The sequence below is a fragment of the Eptatretus burgeri genome, chromosome 3 (assembly GCF_056783735.1).
Source record: "Eptatretus burgeri isolate ZD-2024b chromosome 3, Ebu_testis_v1, whole genome shotgun sequence".
NCBI lineage: Eukaryota > Metazoa > Chordata > Myxini > Myxiniformes > Myxinidae > Eptatretus > Eptatretus burgeri.
This window is the reverse complement of record NC_140963.1, coordinates 69018932-69037533: the sequence shown is the minus strand read 5'-3', so window position 1 is coordinate 69037533 and position 18602 is coordinate 69018932. Positions and strand designations below refer to the sequence as shown.

At 45.7% G+C, this 18602-nt stretch overlaps 1 protein-coding gene across 1 annotated transcript in view; it reads left to right on the top strand.

Annotated features, from left to right (window-relative positions):
• MRPS31 (mitochondrial ribosomal protein S31) overlaps positions 1–18602 on the top strand; it is a 36469-nt gene that overhangs the window by 14785 nt on the left and 3082 nt on the right. Inside the window, exons 4-6 of the mRNA XM_085873849.1 lie at positions 5254–5418; positions 17693–17800; positions 18065–18141. Of these exons, the coding sequence (XP_085729975.1) occupies positions 5254–5418; positions 17693–17800; positions 18065–18141 (350 nt within the window). The remainder of the gene's footprint in view (positions 1–5253; positions 5419–17692; positions 17801–18064; positions 18142–18602) is intronic.

Sequence of the window (18602 nt, the reverse complement as noted above, 5' to 3'; positions counted from 1 at the left end):
TTTCGGGGTTCCTTGGTGGTCGTGTTGCTGCTCGTGGTGGTGGTGGTTGTGGCGGAGGTGTTTCGTGGTGCTTGTGTCGTCGATTGTCGTTCGTGGCAGCCAGGATCGTGGGCTCGTTGGATTCTGGTTCGTGTGTTCGAGTTCCACCGTGGTAGGTTGTGTTGGAGCGCTCGAGCTGGGGATCTCACGTTCCCGTCCACGGACTCCGAGCTCCACAAGTGCAAGTCGGTAAAACTGCACGAGGCGGCCAGGTACCCGGCCAGACTCTGCCCCTCAGCTCGCCTTCCATCCCGAGCTGAAGGGCCGAATAAAGACCCACAAGGTCCATTTCTTTTTGGGTGTATGTGTCTCTCTGTGGCCAGTCTGATAAGTAGAAATCGTTTCAGTGATTGCCATTTTACATTTGCCTACATCTGTATTCGTGATTAAGTCTGCTCTGTTTCCCTCCCTATTACCTTGTAAATAAATAACTGTTAAATGTTCCAGTTCATTGTCTGTGCTTTCTTTCATTGACCCAGTATGGTTCGGGCTTGAGAATTAGGGAGGCCGAGTGTGCCGTAAATTGTCATTTGGGCCGGCGCGGCTTTGGTAATTCCCACTCGGTTACGCCGGATCCGAGTCGGTAACAGTGACTCGGTTCGGACAAACCCGGCCCCGGTAGCTCGACTGCGCAGCGACTTAGGTGAATTGGAATCGGACAAAAAGACCATAACCGCACGATCGAAATATTGGCGTCCACGGTCCATTAAGCGACCTGTCGACTTCGGAGTTCCCCGGAGTGATGACCTTCAATTCCGGATGTTTGGAGGGGAGACGGCGCAACTGCCCCGTCTAGCGGTCGTCCTCGCCACCGAACCCGGCACCAAAACAATATAGCATAACATCTCAAAAAGTTGTGGACGGACCCGTGATGAAATTTGGTGGATGAGTTGGGTCGGTGACAAGAACAAGTTAATTTGATTTTGGCTGAGGTCCGGATGCAGATCTGGCCTATCAGCGGGATACACAACGTAAACTGTTTAGCTTTCCGGAGGTATGCGCTCTACCGAGTTCCGTTGTAGTTCTATTTAGAATGTAATATTATATACATTTAAATCTATAGAAAAAGGGCTTTTCTAAAAACTGTGTTGGGCCACGCAAAATGTTGGATTCTTGTTTCGTATCTTCGCATGTTTCTCTTCTGTAACTGTACATTACACCTTGGCTTTACTGTTGTTGGTATAGATGTCACCAATGTTGCATGGTTCAGGCAGGAGTCCACAGAGAAGACGTTAATCATCTGTAGATCCATGCCACAGCCAAGTGTGCAAATCAGTAATGACATTGAAGCCCAATTTCTGGCTTGGTACCCTGCAGCGGCCAATACCAGTTCTCAAGTGATTAAGCTCAAGAAAGCTCTCCCTCCCCCCACCCCCCCCCCCACACACACACTTTGCTCTACAAAGAAGCAGCAATTCCATATCGAGGTCTGTTTGCGCTCTGTGGAGTGGGTTTTTTGTCATTGAAGACCTTCTGCAGAAGTGTGCAATAGTTTACTGTATCAGATGCGGCTGATAATCTGACAAAAACAGATCTGCTGATCAAGCCTAGTTCAAAGCTGTTAGATGAATGGTAGGTGGTGCTTAATTTAACTAGAAACAACAGCTCCCTCTGGGAGCAACCTGGAGGAAGGGGGGAGGGGGGAGGGGGGATTATTTTGTGTGCCCATGACGTGACCCCAGCACATGTGCAAAATTTGGTGGAGATCGGCCAAGACGTTTTCGATTCTAATACATACATGCATACATACATACTGTTACGTTTGAGGGGGGGGGGGTATGCATTCAAAGGGTAATTAGGATGTTTAATTAGGTATGCCATGCTGTTCGAGTGTACCAGGATCTCGATGTAATAAGTAGCAATTCAGTGGTGATAAGTTGTCTAGTAAATGTCCATTTCTTCAAGGGGGAAATGATAATTGTCACGTAATTAGATAGGGATAGGGTAAGTGTGTCTGCGTAAACCCCTTTTAGTATTCTCTGGAGGCTGGCCGTGACGTCACATGACAGTGCTGCGGATGACTCCGCCCCGTGATCACGATTGGTGGAAGGCGACGGCAGAGGGCCAATAAACAGCTCGATTGGAAGTGACGAGGACGGGAGCATAAAAAGGTTCTGTTCGGGGTCGAAAAGGAAGAGGAAGAAGATCGGGACAGAAAGACCGTTTTTTTGGGGGGTGGAGGTTGTTGTGCTGGGAGCGTGCTTGTTGTTGCGCTGATTCGGCCCTGGTTTAATCATGTCTTGTAGCCTTGCTGAGCCTCGTGCCTCACCTTGGTTGGCTCTGGGGTTCTGCTGGCTCGGAGTACGGGGTCGAACGGCGGGCGGACCTGCCTCCTTCTCCTGCTCGCAATTTGGCGCCAGAACTGGTTCCCTGGTGGCTGTGAGCGGACTTGGGCCAAGACCAGGAGGTCGACAGCACCACGGTTTCTCCTGCCCCCCTGACGAGAGCAAGGCCAGCTCATCCGATGCCAATCCAGGGACAGTTGCGTCCACACCACGGTCCAGCCTGACCACCAGGAATAGCTGTGTGTGTGTGTGTGTGTGTGTGTGTGTGTGTGTGTGTGTGTGTGTGTGTGTGTGTGTGTGTGTGTGTGTGTGTGTGTGTGTGTGTGTGTGTGTGTGTGTGTGTGTGTGTGTGTACCTGGCGCCTTAGAGGGTTTGAGATTTGTATATTCATTGGAATTGTCTGTGTTTTCCCCACGCCCGAACCCACACCATCCCGTCGAATTGCCCCGGATCCCTCTTCTTGCCGAGTCTTGTTATTTCTGGTTAGAGGAATAAATGTTATCAACTCAGTGAAAAGCGACTCGTGCCACCTTCCTCGTCTCGTTTGCGGTAGAGCGATTAGAACCGCCATCTTTGGGTTATAAAAATAAACCGCCTCCATCTCTTCGGCTCATTCTACGTTGGCGGGACTGTTCAAGTCCCGTGGACATCACAATACATTTGGTGTATTTTAGTATGATTTCTTGGTTATTAGTTTATTCCAGGTTTTTCTCCATCACCATGCCAGTCTGCAGATAAGCCGAACGTTTAACCATGTATTTGCATGTCCACTTTTGGCTGTTTCAAACTTGCCATTACCTGAGGAAGTCTATCTGGTGGTTCCACTGTTTGGTATGGAGAGGGACACATGAAGGGACTGATTTGAGGGATTGGGGAAGATAGAGAACGACTCGGAGAGTGATGGGAGATTCACTGCATTTGAGATGGAGCATTTTAAAGGATAGTAGTCCCGTCCAGCTTTTGCAGTTTGTTCATAATATAACCACATGCGACACCAAAGGTTTTGCATGAGGCCTGCAGAGATTAATTTTGGTTTGGCGACGTTTCCATCACTCATCATGAGACTGCGTTTAGACTGCACAGTCTGGGCACTGCTTGCATACTCGAGACTGCCCTGGCTGTTTTCAACGCAGTGCTTGTCATTTGTGCCCTCAATGCTCTTTTACCTGTACCTATGAGACCAAACCACCGATGCAGAACTTGGTTTGCCTTGACGTCCTCGGCGCTTTTCTGCCTTGCCCACTGTGCCACCTGGGCTGCTGCAGTTACTACCGAGGCTCTTCTGCCCTCACGACTCATCATGTGCCACAATGGCTCTACAAGTAGTTGGCTGCTCCTCTTGATATATTTTTTCCAGCTCTTTCTCCTGGTGGCCTCCTGCCCTCAGCATCCTCTAAGAGGCCTTGCTTAGCATGTTACTTATTTTCCTTTTAATTCCTCCACCCCCGCCCCCATTTGATTAAGCTTCCCCTGCTGGCCTAAAGCATGGGTAGTAATTATTGTTGATTATTTATTTTTGGCATTTGGTAATTATTCATGTATGCCTATAATAATTTTTTTTTTACAATCAATGTTATTACTTTGCTTCTTCAGTGTAATTCAAGTCAAAATTAAAGCATTTTGGAGATTAAGAAAATGGGTATCCACCCGATTGGGTCATCTGATCTTGCATTACCACAGAACTCTCCCCTATGGGCATTGCATATTGAGCCCAGAGGTGCATGACAGTATCATGCGGAAATTTTACTCTGGCCGCTTGCCAGTTCTTCCACAATAAAATATTTTTCACATCCTGCTCAATTAGAAACATTTTACGTGGGCATTGCAACTTAGTAAAAACAGCATTAAAGTGATCTATAGGATTACTCTCTCTCTCGCCCTAGCAGATATTCACCATCCAAAGCCTTACAAGCAAATCCCGCACTTAGAGAGGTGAACGAGAAAGAGAGCCAGGAGATGAAAGATATTCAAATAATGTAATTTGCATCGATTGTTAATTGCCAAGCTGACCAGAAGGCCTTGATGTATGCATACTTGCTTTTAAACCATCTAGCCTCGATTTGAATCCCGACCCAGCTAAAAACAGCCATCCCATTGTTTCACAGGCAGGGTGATTCATCAATATGTGCGCCCTCCCTCGGATCGACGTTAAACTGGGCATCCCATCTGCCAACATTAGTTGGTGAACGTTAAAGATCCTGTGGTCTTCTTTGTGAAGAGTCAGTGAGCTATCGCCAGCATCATGAACAAATTCCAAATTCCTGCCCTAACTACTGCTGGGAGAGGGATGGTGAACCGCCAGCATGATCCTTGCCAATAAACTGCTTTGGCAGAACCAAAACTCTGCAACACAGAGTGTGGTACATCAGTCAGTCAATTGCCATGTGCGCCAATTACCATGTAATGCAGTGGTTCTCAACCCGTGGGCTGCATGCCACCTGATCAGTGCACAGCTGCTGACCAAATGACATCCTGTCATAAAAATAAAAAAGAAGTAAAGATGCTGGGAGTTTTTATTTTTTTCTCTCTCTCTTTGACGGAACCAGAATTTGTGTAGTAACCAATGAGCTACTCTAAAAAGTCATGTGCCTTGTGTACAAGTGCCTTACAAATCAAAACTCGGACTGTGTATTGTAAATTTAAAATTGCGTCTTGAAATTTGTTATTTACATGGTTAAAGGTATTGCAGAATATTGATTTGTAATGCATTACTGTCAGATGACAGATACAAAACATTTTTTTAAAGGATACACAGGAAGTAAGTTGTGTGGCTGCGGCCCGCTTAACACACCGAGAGCTGTAGGTGTGGCCCACTATGGCAAATAGGTTGAGAACCACTGATCTAATGTTTTCTGGGTATTTTGATAATAAATGCAATAGTTTAAAAAAAATGAAATAATTGTGTTGCTGTTCTGTATGATAATTCCAGGTCGGAGCATGAAGTCAGGTCTGCCAAGCTGGTTGCAGCGGTGACCAAAGTGGCACACAGTTTGCCTGGCAAACCATCTGAAACTGAATCTATCTTGCTGAAGCAGCTACGCCAGCACGAAACCCATGCAGAAGCAAAACACCGCAAAATTACTGCAAACCTCAGGTGGAAATCTTTGCTGATGAGCCTACCTTGCACATGTGAGATTTTGTTGGAAATGGCATGCAGAAAGAGTAGTTGAGGAGACAAATGTACCTGGGATTCTTCCTTTGATTTGGAAATATGTTGCAGTAGTGGTGTTGTTATGATGATGGATGGATGTGGGTAGTTCTACCCTTCATGATGCACTTTATGTATTTTGTCCTTTATGATGCACCTTAAAATACATGCATCCATTTAAAAGTTGAGCTGAATGTCTGTGTTAGAAATAGACAGTGTCTGCTTTATACAATGCTGTGTCCGGTCTGACCATTTGACGGGGAAACATTGTTTGGTGTTCTATCTGATCTGAGCTTTACTTGCTGAAAAGTTGTCTTTAAAATTTTTTTTTTTAATCGTAGACAATGGTATAAAATGAGATTCTGAGTGGAACTTGCCTCCCCAGTGTTCATAAGGCCAACAGTTGGGTGTTTTCTGGCTTGGAACAATGCTGTTTTTGCCCTAACAGATGCCACAGCATTCCTCTTCACCTTCCTCTTCACCTTCCTCTTTACCTTCCTCTTCACCTTTCTCTTCCTCTTACATCGCTATTGCTACTGGGGGGTTGATGGAAAATATTATAGACACGGAGAATGTCCAAAGTCACCACTGTGAAGTTAAAAGTCATTGGTGGAATGATCAGTCATCAGGGAGTAATATGCCAATTCACCATCATCTACATGTTTAAGTTGAAAGATAGTTTTCTTCCAATTGGCAAAATGTAGCACTTGTAGTCTTGAATGGCTATATTCAAGACGACAAATGTAGAGAGTAGAGCATATGAGTGGGGGGTTCAAATTTGATCTGGACTTTTGCTTACAAAAGGCAGGTTGAGGAAAGCTGTATGTGTGCACTGGCTTTGCAGCCAATTATGGGCCAGCATGGTGAGCAGTTCTTGGCCTTCTAGAGCCTTGAAGAAACAAAATGGCCTGTTTCCGTCCATGCTGTTTTGTGACCCATTGTAATCTGCACTTGCCTCACCTGGTTCCAGACATAGGAAACTTATCTGGACAGGGGAACATGAAAACATAATGCCTTACCCCCTCAATGCACTAATTTGGACAGCGTTGTCACCCCGGCAATGCAAAAATGGAAAACTTATCCTTATCCTGTGCACTTAATACAGGTCTAAAAAGTTCTCAAAGCTAGGACATTCCCATTAGGTAAGTCCTCATAAGCTAACTACCACCATTTGCACCCACACCGGGAATTGAACCCAGGTCCACCGGGAATTGAAGCACACAATTCTCCCACATATAGAGATGCCATTGTCTTTGCACTGCTGCTTCCGGGATACTCACTGCCAACCATATGAGCATCAACTGCCTGTCCACGAGAGGGTCTCCCCCCCCCCTAGTGGGGGGGACAATTCCATGACCGCTATTATTAACCACAGGGGGCGTAGTAATACAATTTTATAAATGAACAGGCAAACAGACATAATGTGTTGGAAAATTATGTTCCCAGACCAGGAATCAAACCCAGGTCCTCTGGTGAACTGCACCAATGCTCTGCCATCTGAGCTATTTGGGCATCCCACAGGCTAAGCACACAATTTTCCCACATAAAGACCTCTCGTGCCTTCTGGTTGATTGGTTTGCATTGGTGGGAACAATCGTCTGGGTGGCAGACGGATGATTGTTCTTTGCGGATTATGCGGTTTTACTGTGTGAGACATAATCTGTGGCTGATGCTCACCATTACAAGTGTGTGTGTGTGTGTGTGTGTGTGTGTGTGTGTGTGTGTGTGTGTGTGTGTGTGTGTGTGTGTGTGTGTGTGTGTGTGTGTGTGTGTGTGTGTGTGTGTGTGTGTGTGTGTGTGTGTGTGTGTGTGTGTGTGTGTGTGTGTGTGTGTGTGTGTGTGTGTGTGTGTGTGTTTTTTGTGTGTGTGTGTGTGTGTTTTTTGTGTGTGTGTGTGTGTGTTTTTTGTGTGTGTGTGTTTTTTGTGTGTGTGTTTTTTGTGTTTGTGTGTGTGTCTTTATATATACATATTGTTATGGATTTCAGAATCGGATCTGATGAATGCATACAAACATTTGAGTCCTCAGACAGATATTTCCATAAATACATATCCAGGATAGACCCATCCACATGTCTTGTGGGATTCTAATGTTGATGTGTTGAGAAGGGTATAGAATAGATTCCCTTTTTTATGGGATGGCCTATTTCTCTTAATGACAGACACATTCGCACGTGAGATGGCCGTTAGCCCAACGGAGGCTCGTCTACCCCCTTTCCATCAGGACACATTGGCTTGGAGGTGGATGATTTATTTACACCTTGGACTTACAGGACATTTGATTAAGCACATCGTGGGCTTTTCCTGAGCAGTTATTCTGACAGTCAAATACGGCTGTGGATCATTTACCTCACCCATCTATTTTCCATCGACGTTTGACGCCCACCTCTTTCACCGACGTTGATGCCCACCTCTTTCACCGACGTTGATGCCCACCTCTTTCACCGACGTTGATGCCGACCTTTTTCCATCGACGTTTGACACCCCGCTTGGCAGCTCTGTGGATGCTGGCTGGCTCTTGTTCATGTCAGGCTGAACGGAGAGGTGATGGTTGTTGACGTTTTATGAGCACTTCACGTTTTCGCTTGGTAATTCTGGCAAATGGCTGCTCTCTGCTGTTCGTCCAGCACCACAAACATGGCATCGTAAGCCACCGTGTGCTGATTTGGGGTTGTATCTCACTCTGGTAAGGAAGGAATGATCGTGAGGCTGACTGTTGATCACATGCAACAATGCACCAACAGGCAAGGTGGATTTGGCTGAAGTCTGCTTGAGGCTCCACCCACACTGGTCACCAATAAAATGGATGGGAGGACTGTTTTATGACAGCTGGGTGACGGTTATTTTCAGCTCCAGCCAGTTCCAGTCAGATGGTTGGTGAGCTGGCGACAGTTTGTTTTGTGACAGTTAGTGACGGCCTTGCAGCCTTGCAGCTCTGACCGCTCGTGACACCCTCACAGTGCCTCACAGTACCTCACAGCACCTCTACTCGCACCCTGACTCTCCGAGGCAAGATCTTGCAGCCGTTCCTTGCCGCTTCCACAAACGTTCCTTTTCAACGTTGCAACTCTTGCTCGACGAGTGCAAACACACGTGGGGGGGGGGGCGTCACCCCCCCCCAACAAGGCTGAGACCCCGCCCAGAAGGGGCGGATCCGTAGAGGCCCTGTCCAATCATGGCGGGCAGTGACGTCTGTTCCACTGAGCCCCCGCCCCGTTCGGAGAGGTCCATAAAAAGACGACACCATCCTCAGTCTTGAGGGGAGTTATTTGAAGGAGTGAGTTGGTTGGTGTGTGTTCTGAGCTGGAGCCTGAGTTCAGTTCACTTCAGGAGTTCAGCTCTGCGTGGGGCATTCGAGGGCGTTCGTCGGAGGTTTATTAGAGACGGGGAATTCGTTGATGGAGTCTGGGGCGTTCGTGGAAGTTTTGCTAGGTCCTGTCCGCGACCCTGACCCCCGCCCTGGGACTCCGACTACTCCTCTCAAGTTCCTCCGCGGACACGAGCCCCACGCGTGTGACTGTGGGCTGGGCTGCACGGCCATTGGCAGGTGCCGCACTACGGAGCACCCCCATCCCTCCAACGTGCAGGTACCCTGCCGAACCGTGACCCCAGCTTGTCTCTCTCCCTGGGTGCGGGGGTCCTAATAAAACACCTGGGTTTTATTTTCGTCTGTGTGTGTGTCTGCGTGTGTGGTGCCGTCTCTTAAGTAGAACTGCTTAAGTGTTTATTTCTGATCATTGTGAATTCTTTCTTGTATATTCCACAATAAGTCTTGCTCTGTGTCCTTCTTATTGTAAATAAACCATTATAAGAAATGTTCCCAGTTCGTTTCCGTCCTTTCTTTCATTGGTTCAGCATGGTTCGGATCTGAGTTTTTTAGCCGGGTTTTTGGTTCCTGTTAATCTGCTCATCCTAGCCGGCACGGCTTTGGCAGTTCCACAGGACTGCACCCGAACCGGAGTTGGTAGTCGGTTGTTGGAACTCTACCACAGTCGGTAGAATGACCTGGTTCGAGCAAGACGTGCCGAGGGCGTGGTTCCCCGGTAGACGACACCGCGTAGTTAATTAGGTAAATTGGTTCTAGACAAAAAGACCCTACGCTACGCGGTGGAGGTATTGGCGTCCACGGTCGGTTAAGCGACCCGCCGCCTCACGGAGTTATCCGGAGCGACTGCCTACAATTCCAGCGAGTCTGGTGGGAGACGACGTAACCTCCCCCACCTGGCGGTCGTTCTCGCCACCGGTCCCTGGCCCGCAATTATATATATATATATATATATATATATTTTTTTTTTCCTCAGGGGAGGGGGCATGGGCTTCATTAAAAAAACACACACATCAACCACACAACACCACTTGATGAGACCCCCACCAACAGCACTCCATATACATGCACACAATCACCCATCAATGCTCAAGCTACCCAAAAGTCCTGCCAACATCCCTATACCCCTCTATCTCCAGAACTTCCAGGTACCTATCTAATTATAATTTCAACTTATCTACTTTTTCTGCTGCCACTACCTTTCCAGGGAGACCATTCCATGCATTAACTACTCTGAGTAAAATACCCCTGCCTTACCACTGTCTTTATTCTCAGGCGATGACTCCTGGTCCTTTCACTGTCGACTCTGTTGAATAATTAATCTGCACTTCTATTATTTATACCTTTCATTATCTTAAACATCTCTATCATATCTCCTTGTAACCGCCTCCTTTTAGTGTATAAAGCCGTTTCCTTCAGCCGCTGCTCATAGCTGACTCTAGCTTGGCTCGGAATAAATCTAGTAACCCTGTGCTGAGCGCACTCCATGGCATCTATGTCGTTCCTGAGTTGTGGTGACCAAAACTGCACACACAATATTCTAGATGTGGCCCTCACTAAATTCCTGTACAATGTTAACACCACCTCTTTTGACTTATAAATGATCCTCCTCCTTATACAGCCTAAAACCCTATTTGCTTTACCTATAGCTGCCTGGCACTATGCTGCCTGCTTACCTCCCGTATCTATTACCACCCCAGATCCTTCTCCTGTGTGACATGCTCCAAAATTACCCCTTGCATCCTGAAGCTCTATTTTCTTTGTTCTTTCCCATCCCCAACACCTTACACTTGCTCAGGTTAAATTCCATCTGCCAATATTTTGCCCAATCTATGCAAGTATCAATACTTTCCTGAATGTGATAATCCACCCCTCTGCTATCCACCTCACCTCCAAGCTTTGTGTCATCTGCAAATTTGGAAAGCCTACGCTTCACCACACTATCCAAATCATTGATGTAAATAATGAATAGTAATGGGACGAGTACTGATCCCTGGGGTACCTCACTACTTACATCCTCCCAGCAAGACATTTTCCCACTCACAGCCACATCCCCTGCCTTCCACTCAGCCAGTTTGCAATCCAATTAGCCACCTTACCTGACCAGCCACTCCACAAGTCCTCACTTTGGCTAACAACCTCCGATGTGGTAACTAATCAAATGCCTTATTTAAGTCTAGATATAGTATGTCCACTGTCATTACCTCATCCACCAAATCAGACACTTCTTCATAGAACTATAAAAGATTTGTTTAACAGGAACTACGTTTGGTAAACCCGTGCTGACTGCATTTCGTTTGTATATACTGTTTTTAAATGGTTCCTCATCTGGTCCCTAATTAATGTCTCCAACACCTTCCCCACAACTGAACTCAAACTAACAGGTCTTTAGTTCCCCAATTATTCTCTGGATCCTAAAATAATGGTGTTACATTTGCTACTCTCCAATCCTCCTGCACCTGTCCTGGCTCCAGTGAGCTATTGAAAATATCCGCTAACATCTCTTACCTGCTCAGTCACTTCCCTCAATACTCTCGTGTGCAAACAATCTGGCCCCAGAGCCTTATCTACTCTTAGATTTCCTAGCTGTTACTTACTTCCTCTACTCCAACCTGGATCTTCTGTAAAAGTCCTTTCTCACCTCCTTGATAGATACTCAGCTCTTGGCAATTCTCCTGACTGTTCTTGTGTAAAAGTTGAAGAAAAATACCTGTTAATAAGTCTGCCATATCACTTTCATCACAAACCTCACTCCCGGTGCTATTCCTCAATGGGCACACACTGGTCCTCACCTGTTCTTTTCCCCTGATATACTTAAAGAAAGCCTTGATATATGTATATATATGTGTATATATATATATATATATATTACTGTCATTCTTCCGAGGTCGGCGAAATGAGTACCAGTGTACTGGGCCGGTGTATACCCTGGTTAAAATAGGTGTACCATATCCCTGTGTCGTAAGAGGCGACCAGGGTTGCGTCAGGAAGGGCATCCGGCGTAAAACATGTGCCAAATCACTATGCGGATCATACGGATGATCCGCTGTGGCGACCCCTAACGGAAACAGCCGAAAGAAGAAGAAGAAGATGTATATTTTTTGCTAAAACTCTCATCTTGTATGTATGTTCCCGAAATCCAGCCAAAATGGTACACGATAGCGCAAAAATTTTAGGGCCACCTTACTCACCATTCTCCTACACTGTGCAGTATCAAGTTTCGTTCAAATTGGGCAACGAAAAAAATTATTAAAAAAATCAATTCCCGATTCAATGAAGTACTCTTCGGGAGAATTTGATCAATGCAAACAACCTCAGCAGTATAGTTTGCTGGAGCTTTCTTTTTTTCCCCCTTTGAAATGATTTTTTCTTCAACCGCTGCAACAACGGGTTCACGGGTCGACTAGTTATGTTTAATATTCTTAGCCATGTCCTTCTCATTCTCTCTTTTGGTTTGCCGTGTTATTTTCTTAACCTGCCTCTGTTTACTCTAATAGTGATATAAATCTAACTCCAGTCCTGTTATTTTAATCCTCATAAATGCCTTCTGCTTCTCCTTAACAGCGTTCCTTATCTCACTGCTCAACCACCCTGGTCTCTTTCTACTTCTAGTTTTACACCTCATTGGAATGTACTTGCTCTGCACTCTACACACTTGGTCCTTAAAGGTTTCCCAATTCTGTGATGCTGATTGTCCTGTTGTTAGTCTTCCAATGGGCATCATCCTATTCTCTCCTCATACCCTCAAAGTTTGCCTTCCTGAAATCTAATAGCCTTGCTCTATTATCCTGAACTCTTACCCTTAACAGAATCTTTGCACGCACAATGTTATGGTCACTTGCTCCGAAATACTCCCCTTCCTCCACCTCCTCCACCATATTGGAATTGTTACTTAAAAGGAGGTCTAGCACTGCACTCCCCCTCATGGGCTTATCCACAAACTGGGTTAAAAGCAATCCTGGACTAAAACTAGGAAATCCTCATCTGCTCTGCCCTTTCCCTGTTCCTGGACCCAGTCTATCCCTGGCAAGTTAAAATCCCCCATAATCGATACTCTTCCCTCACCACATGCCCTTTTAAATTCTTCATGTACTCATCCTTCCTCCTCTTGCTTGACACCCAGAGCCCTTTTAAAGCATCCTACCAGTATCTTACTGTTTTTACAATCTCTAATCTCTACCCATACAGAATACTCTACATTTATTCCCTCCTTAATTTCCCCCCTTTCTCTTGATGCAATGCTGTCCTTTACCCAGATTGTTACTCCTCCTCCTATTCTCTCCTTCCGATCACACTGATACACCTTGTAGCCTTCTTATCCTATCCTCCAGTTGCTCTCCTCCTTAAACTGTGACAGGACTACTTGAGTCAATTCGCCGAATGTGCCAGTTATACGTCTCAGGTATTGAATGATAGCCATGCCATCTAAAATTACAGCAGTATCATGAGGGAATGAGACAACAAGAACATCCTCTACATAAAATATAGCAAAACAGATGTATCTGTCTTCGCCATGCTGCCATCTGCACCTGCAAGAGGAAGTGAAACCTTCCTGAGAGAATATGTTAAAACCTCTATCATATCTAACTGGTGAGTCTGACCGATGATGAGGAGCCGTGCGAATAGTGTGTGATCAGAACGCAAAATCTCCTTGCATGGTTTTACTCGATGCTGTTTTCACTTGTGAAATGAATGTTTTCAGCTTTTGGTTTTTTTCAGGACAGAGTAAAAATCTACGTCGGTGGTCAATTAACAAGAATTCACAAAATCTTCTAGCAGACACTCACCCGCTTCACAGGCATTTAGGATATCATTTTTGACATCATGATGAGCGACAACCCCCAAACTTATGCACACCAAGTCGACACATAGCTCAAAAGGGTCTTCCATGGACTTTATTATTGATATTAGGCTTTCTATATGATCCTCACCCCTCAGTACGGATCCTGTCAAAATCCTTCAGATTGTGAGGGTCAGAATGACACCCAACAAGATCTTGACACCGGCGGGCTATCGTGGCATGCTCATTTTGCACTATAATCCATCGATGAACAGCTCCATGATTCAGACTGAAGTTAGTAATACCAGTGGATGTCTGAGTCCCAATTTACAGTTTGCTCGATAGCCTGATCACAGGCAATCAAAGCAAATGCGTGTTTGTCTTGATGCTGAACAGTCTACTCGCTGTGCACACGGATTTTGGCGTAACACTCACGGTGTGTCATGGGCATTGCCACCATATTGATCCAATACGATGTCAAATACCTCACATAGTTCACACGGTCGTACGTGAAATACCATGGCAACATGAGCCTTGCCGCAGCAAGGTGTACGTTTCAGTCAGATTCATGAGTGGCCTTTACGAAGAGATGAAGTGTTTGGATATTTAAGGAATCCCAATCATTTGTTTGGTCCTTGGGCGTGTAATTGGTTGTGGGTAGGGGTTGTTGCCGTTTATTTATTGCATACTGCATTGCTTCTTGTATATTCCCTTCCCTGTGCCATTTATTATTAAATGTACTGTGTCTTGGGGTGAATTCTTACTGTCGTGGTTCTCATTTGGTGGTTAATTGGCTATGGTTCTCAACATGGCACACCTGCCTCGTGCATCAGGTTCACTCGGTCAAATTAGCATAAGATGTGCAACACCATGGGTATAACATTAGGCTGATTTGGACTTCTACTCCGTGTGGTATTACGACATTTGGCATGTAATCCAGCGGGGAAGACCTCGAAGCGGTCGACTGTTACGGTCGCATTGAGGCAACTCGCCAGATTTGAACTAGGCAACTGGGACGACTGGGGGGAGCGTGCCATTGGTGCATAAATTGAAATCTCAATGGAGAACCAATATGACCAGAACCAGGAGGGTGGCCACTGGTTAGATATCCCCATAGCCCCAATGGGCAAAGAGGTGGAGGGACCTGTGGAGGGCATGGTTGTGTCACCCTCACTACCCGGTAGTCACATAAATTCCCCCAAGAGCGTCTTTGTTTTCACCAAGTGTTCCCTGCTCAACTCACGCAGCTCATCGAGGAGAAGGGGTACCTGTCAGAGCAGGTGCTCAAAGTGGATAAGACCGGCCTGTTTTGGAAAAAGATGCCAACGCAAACTTTTATCTCGAAGCACGAGGGGACAGCATCGGGATTCAAGGCTAAAAAGGACCAGGTATCTCTTCCTTTGCACAAATGCATGACGAAGTCCATGATGTTGTACCGTTCCCTGAACCTGTGTGCTCTCAAGGGCAAGAACAAGCACACGCTGCCCTTGTTTTGGAGGGCCAAGAGGAAGGCGTGGGTGATGGCAATTTTCATGGATTGGTTCCATAACTGTTTCATCCCCAAGGTGGAGAGGTACCTGGAGGAACAAAACCTTGCGTTCAAGGTCCTCTTGTTCATTGACAATGCTCCTGGGGACCTGAAGGTGCCTCGTCTGAATGTCGAGGTGATCTTCCTACTGCCCACCACCACCTCCCTGATCCAGCCACTCAAGCAAGGGGTAATTTCGACTTTCAAAACACATTATACCCGCCACATCTTTTGCCACTTTTTGGATGTGATGGACCCAAAGCTCACCGTTGGGCAATGTTGGAAGGAGTTCAACATGACCGACTGCATCGGCGCAATCAGTCGCTGGACGAGGTGAAAGGCTCCACCATCAACGCCTGCTTGGCACCACCTGTGGCCACAGGATGGAGTGATGCTCCCATACAAGGAGCTACATTGAAATCTGCAGCAATCTACATTGAAATCTGAGGAGCTACATCAAAATTTCATCCCTTCTTCCTGTCCAGGTGGAAGTTCCTCGAGGCAGTGTTCTGGGCCCTGTTCTTTTTTTTGATTTTCATCACTGATCTCTTTGCTGATGACTCCACCCTCTGCCGTGCCATCTGCCATCCCTCAGATCGGTAAGCAGCAGCCTCTTTTCACTCTCTGCAGATCTCGATAAAATCACAAGCTGGTCCAACACGTGGAACATTCAATCCTAACAAATCTCACACTCTCACGATGTCTGAGGGACCGTCTGGAATCCCCACCCCCCCCCCCTCAATCTATTTTCTCAACAATCTTCTGGAAGAAGTCCTTTCATTCAAGCTTCTGGGTCTCACTATCTGCCATGATCTTTCCTGGGAAACCCATATTTACAAGCTTGTCTCCAGAACTAGTCTCCGACTGGGCATCCTCCATCGTGCAAGGCCCTTCCTTGGCCCACCTGAGCTCCTGACCACATGCAAAGTTTTTGTCCACAACCTGATGGAGTACTGTGCCCTCCCCTCTGGGCTGATGCTCCCACCTCTCACCTTTCTCGGCTTCACGCTTTGGAAACCAAGGCATTTAGGATCATTGGTATCTCCCGCGATGAGGCTGAGTCTTTGGGTCTCTCACTCTCACCGCAGACAGGTCGGTGGTCTCTGTCTTCCACCCCCTGCTCTGTCTGAGATATGCCCCCCCTCCATATTTTCGCAGGGCCCTCAAGGTCTGCCAACAACCGCCTTCTGGTAAAACTACCAAAATCAGAAATCACTGCTCACCTTCACTCTTTCACTCTAATTTTTTCCCCGCCTTTGTCACAAATTCCCACACTCTCTTCAATCCCACTCTTCCCTCCAGGTCTTCAAAACAGCTGTTCACCACCATCTCTCATCTTCCCCCATCCGAAACCACAATCCTTTCTACCCCCGCTAATCCACCCCAAACCCACCTCCTTCAAATTCCCTGCTTTCCTTCCTGAAAATCCCTGTTGTGTAAGGACCTGAAAGTCCTTGTAGTGTCCATCTTGTTTACCATGTGTACCCTGCCCAATCCATCTCCCTTCCACAGATCTCCTCATGTCTCTGTTCCCCACTGTTTTTTTTTCTTGCCTCTCCCAACCCTCTTGTCTCGTGCTCCCCTTGATGAGCGTTTGTGTGTTAGCTCTCATACGAGCCTCAACAGTGTATACTAAAGAAAAAAAACAAATCTGCCAGCCAGCTCTCAATCATGGAGTTCTTCCACCCTGGTCTGTCCATCTCAGGAGCACCAGCACCCTCGCCTACCTCTGCTGCTTATCCTGCCTCTCCTGCATCCCATTCGATGAGTGACTCTTCAGGATCCTCATCTTCTTCAGCGCCCTCACCTTTTTTCCTTTCGGTGCACGATTCATCAGCACCCTCACCTGTGTAGTCTTCAGACGACTCCACTGAGTTCACTGGGTTTTAAAACATCATCTTCATTATCATCATTTGAAAAGTTGCATTTTTTTTGTGTAAATAAAAATTTGAAATTGTACCTGCTGATGTTTTTTTATTTTTTTTTATTTTTTTAAACTTTTACAGTATGGTTTGGTTACTCATTTATAATAAACTGTTAATTTCATTCCTTCATTAAACATTGGAAATGATACCTGGTGTTGTCGTTTTATTTATTTATGAAACTGTAATCATGTGCATTCACGGTTTGAAAAGATTTTAAACTTTTAAAAGTTTCTCCAATGAACTAGGAACCTATCCCCCTTTTTCCATTGAAACTATGCACAACATTCACGGCTTCGTCATTCATGCCAGTTTTCATGAATTGGGAACCGCGGGAGGTTATCCCCCTTTTTTCCCATTGAAACAATTTGTGATGTTAACATTCGTTGCTTCGCTATTCGTGGTATTTTCCGCAGGTCACTCACTGCTGAGAACCTATCCCCCTTTTTCCTTTGAAACAATGTCCCGCTATTCGCAGATTTGCTATTCGCGGTATTTTTCAGCAACTTGTTCCCCGTGTGTGTGTGTGTGTGTGTGTGTGTGTGTGTGTGTGTGTGTGTGTGTGTGTGTGTGAAAACATAGATATATATCAGAATTAAATTGTGATGGTGGTGATTTCATGCAGAAATTCTGTGAATTTGCCATCAGCAGTTTGTTTGTCTCTCCAGTGACATTGTTGCAGACATGAAAATCAAGCATACAACACGAGCGTCACATGGTCTTGGACAGCTGCATTTTGATGAGGGACAGATCAATCTGAGTGCGCACATGGGCAAGTAAGACAATAGTGAGGGGAGAAAATGGAGGGTTATGTAAATGGAGAGGTTTTCTTTCTGTTGATAAAGCATGTAATCATTCATTAACGTAATCAAATTTATTTCCAAATAATAAACCATACAAGTTCATGTGCAGAGCTTGATTAAAATGTTTCGGTAGTTTGAGGCTCTGGACAATGATGAGAAAGTGATGCTTTAGTGTCCTGGCAAGCAAACGTTTTAATTTTTCTTGTCATTTACGTTTTCTTTCTCCCACTGCCAAAGCTCAAGGGTTTTCCAGCAAAAGCGTCTTGGCATTTTCCATTTGCCCACTGACAGTTCAAGTTCTTCACAGATTGATGGTATGTACACCTTCAATTTTGTATGTTTGTGTCTTGTCCTGCATATAATCGTTTATTTATTGACTTTTAAGAGTACTTTGTCACTGTTATGAGAAATTATATTTGCATGAAAATCATCGCTTTTATTCAGGATCATTGAGAACCGGGAACTAATTGGAAAGAGGTTAATACCATTCAACGATGACTAGTTTATCATGGTCCAAATTTTTCAGAGAAGAAGAGTCTGTATTCCAGCATCACTCTCTTCGTGAGAATGGTTACTCACCGTATTGAAGACCTGTCCTCTGACCAAAGAAATTTGAGGAATGTATGAGGTTCGGTGCAAAAGTAATGCCTCTTATTTTACAGTTTGTAACCAAAGCCTCGTCTGAAAACTCGATGCAATCACAATGAAAGGTTTTATCTCCCACCAATTTTAAGTTGAGTGGCCTGTGATTGGTCTCGTGACATCACATCATGCT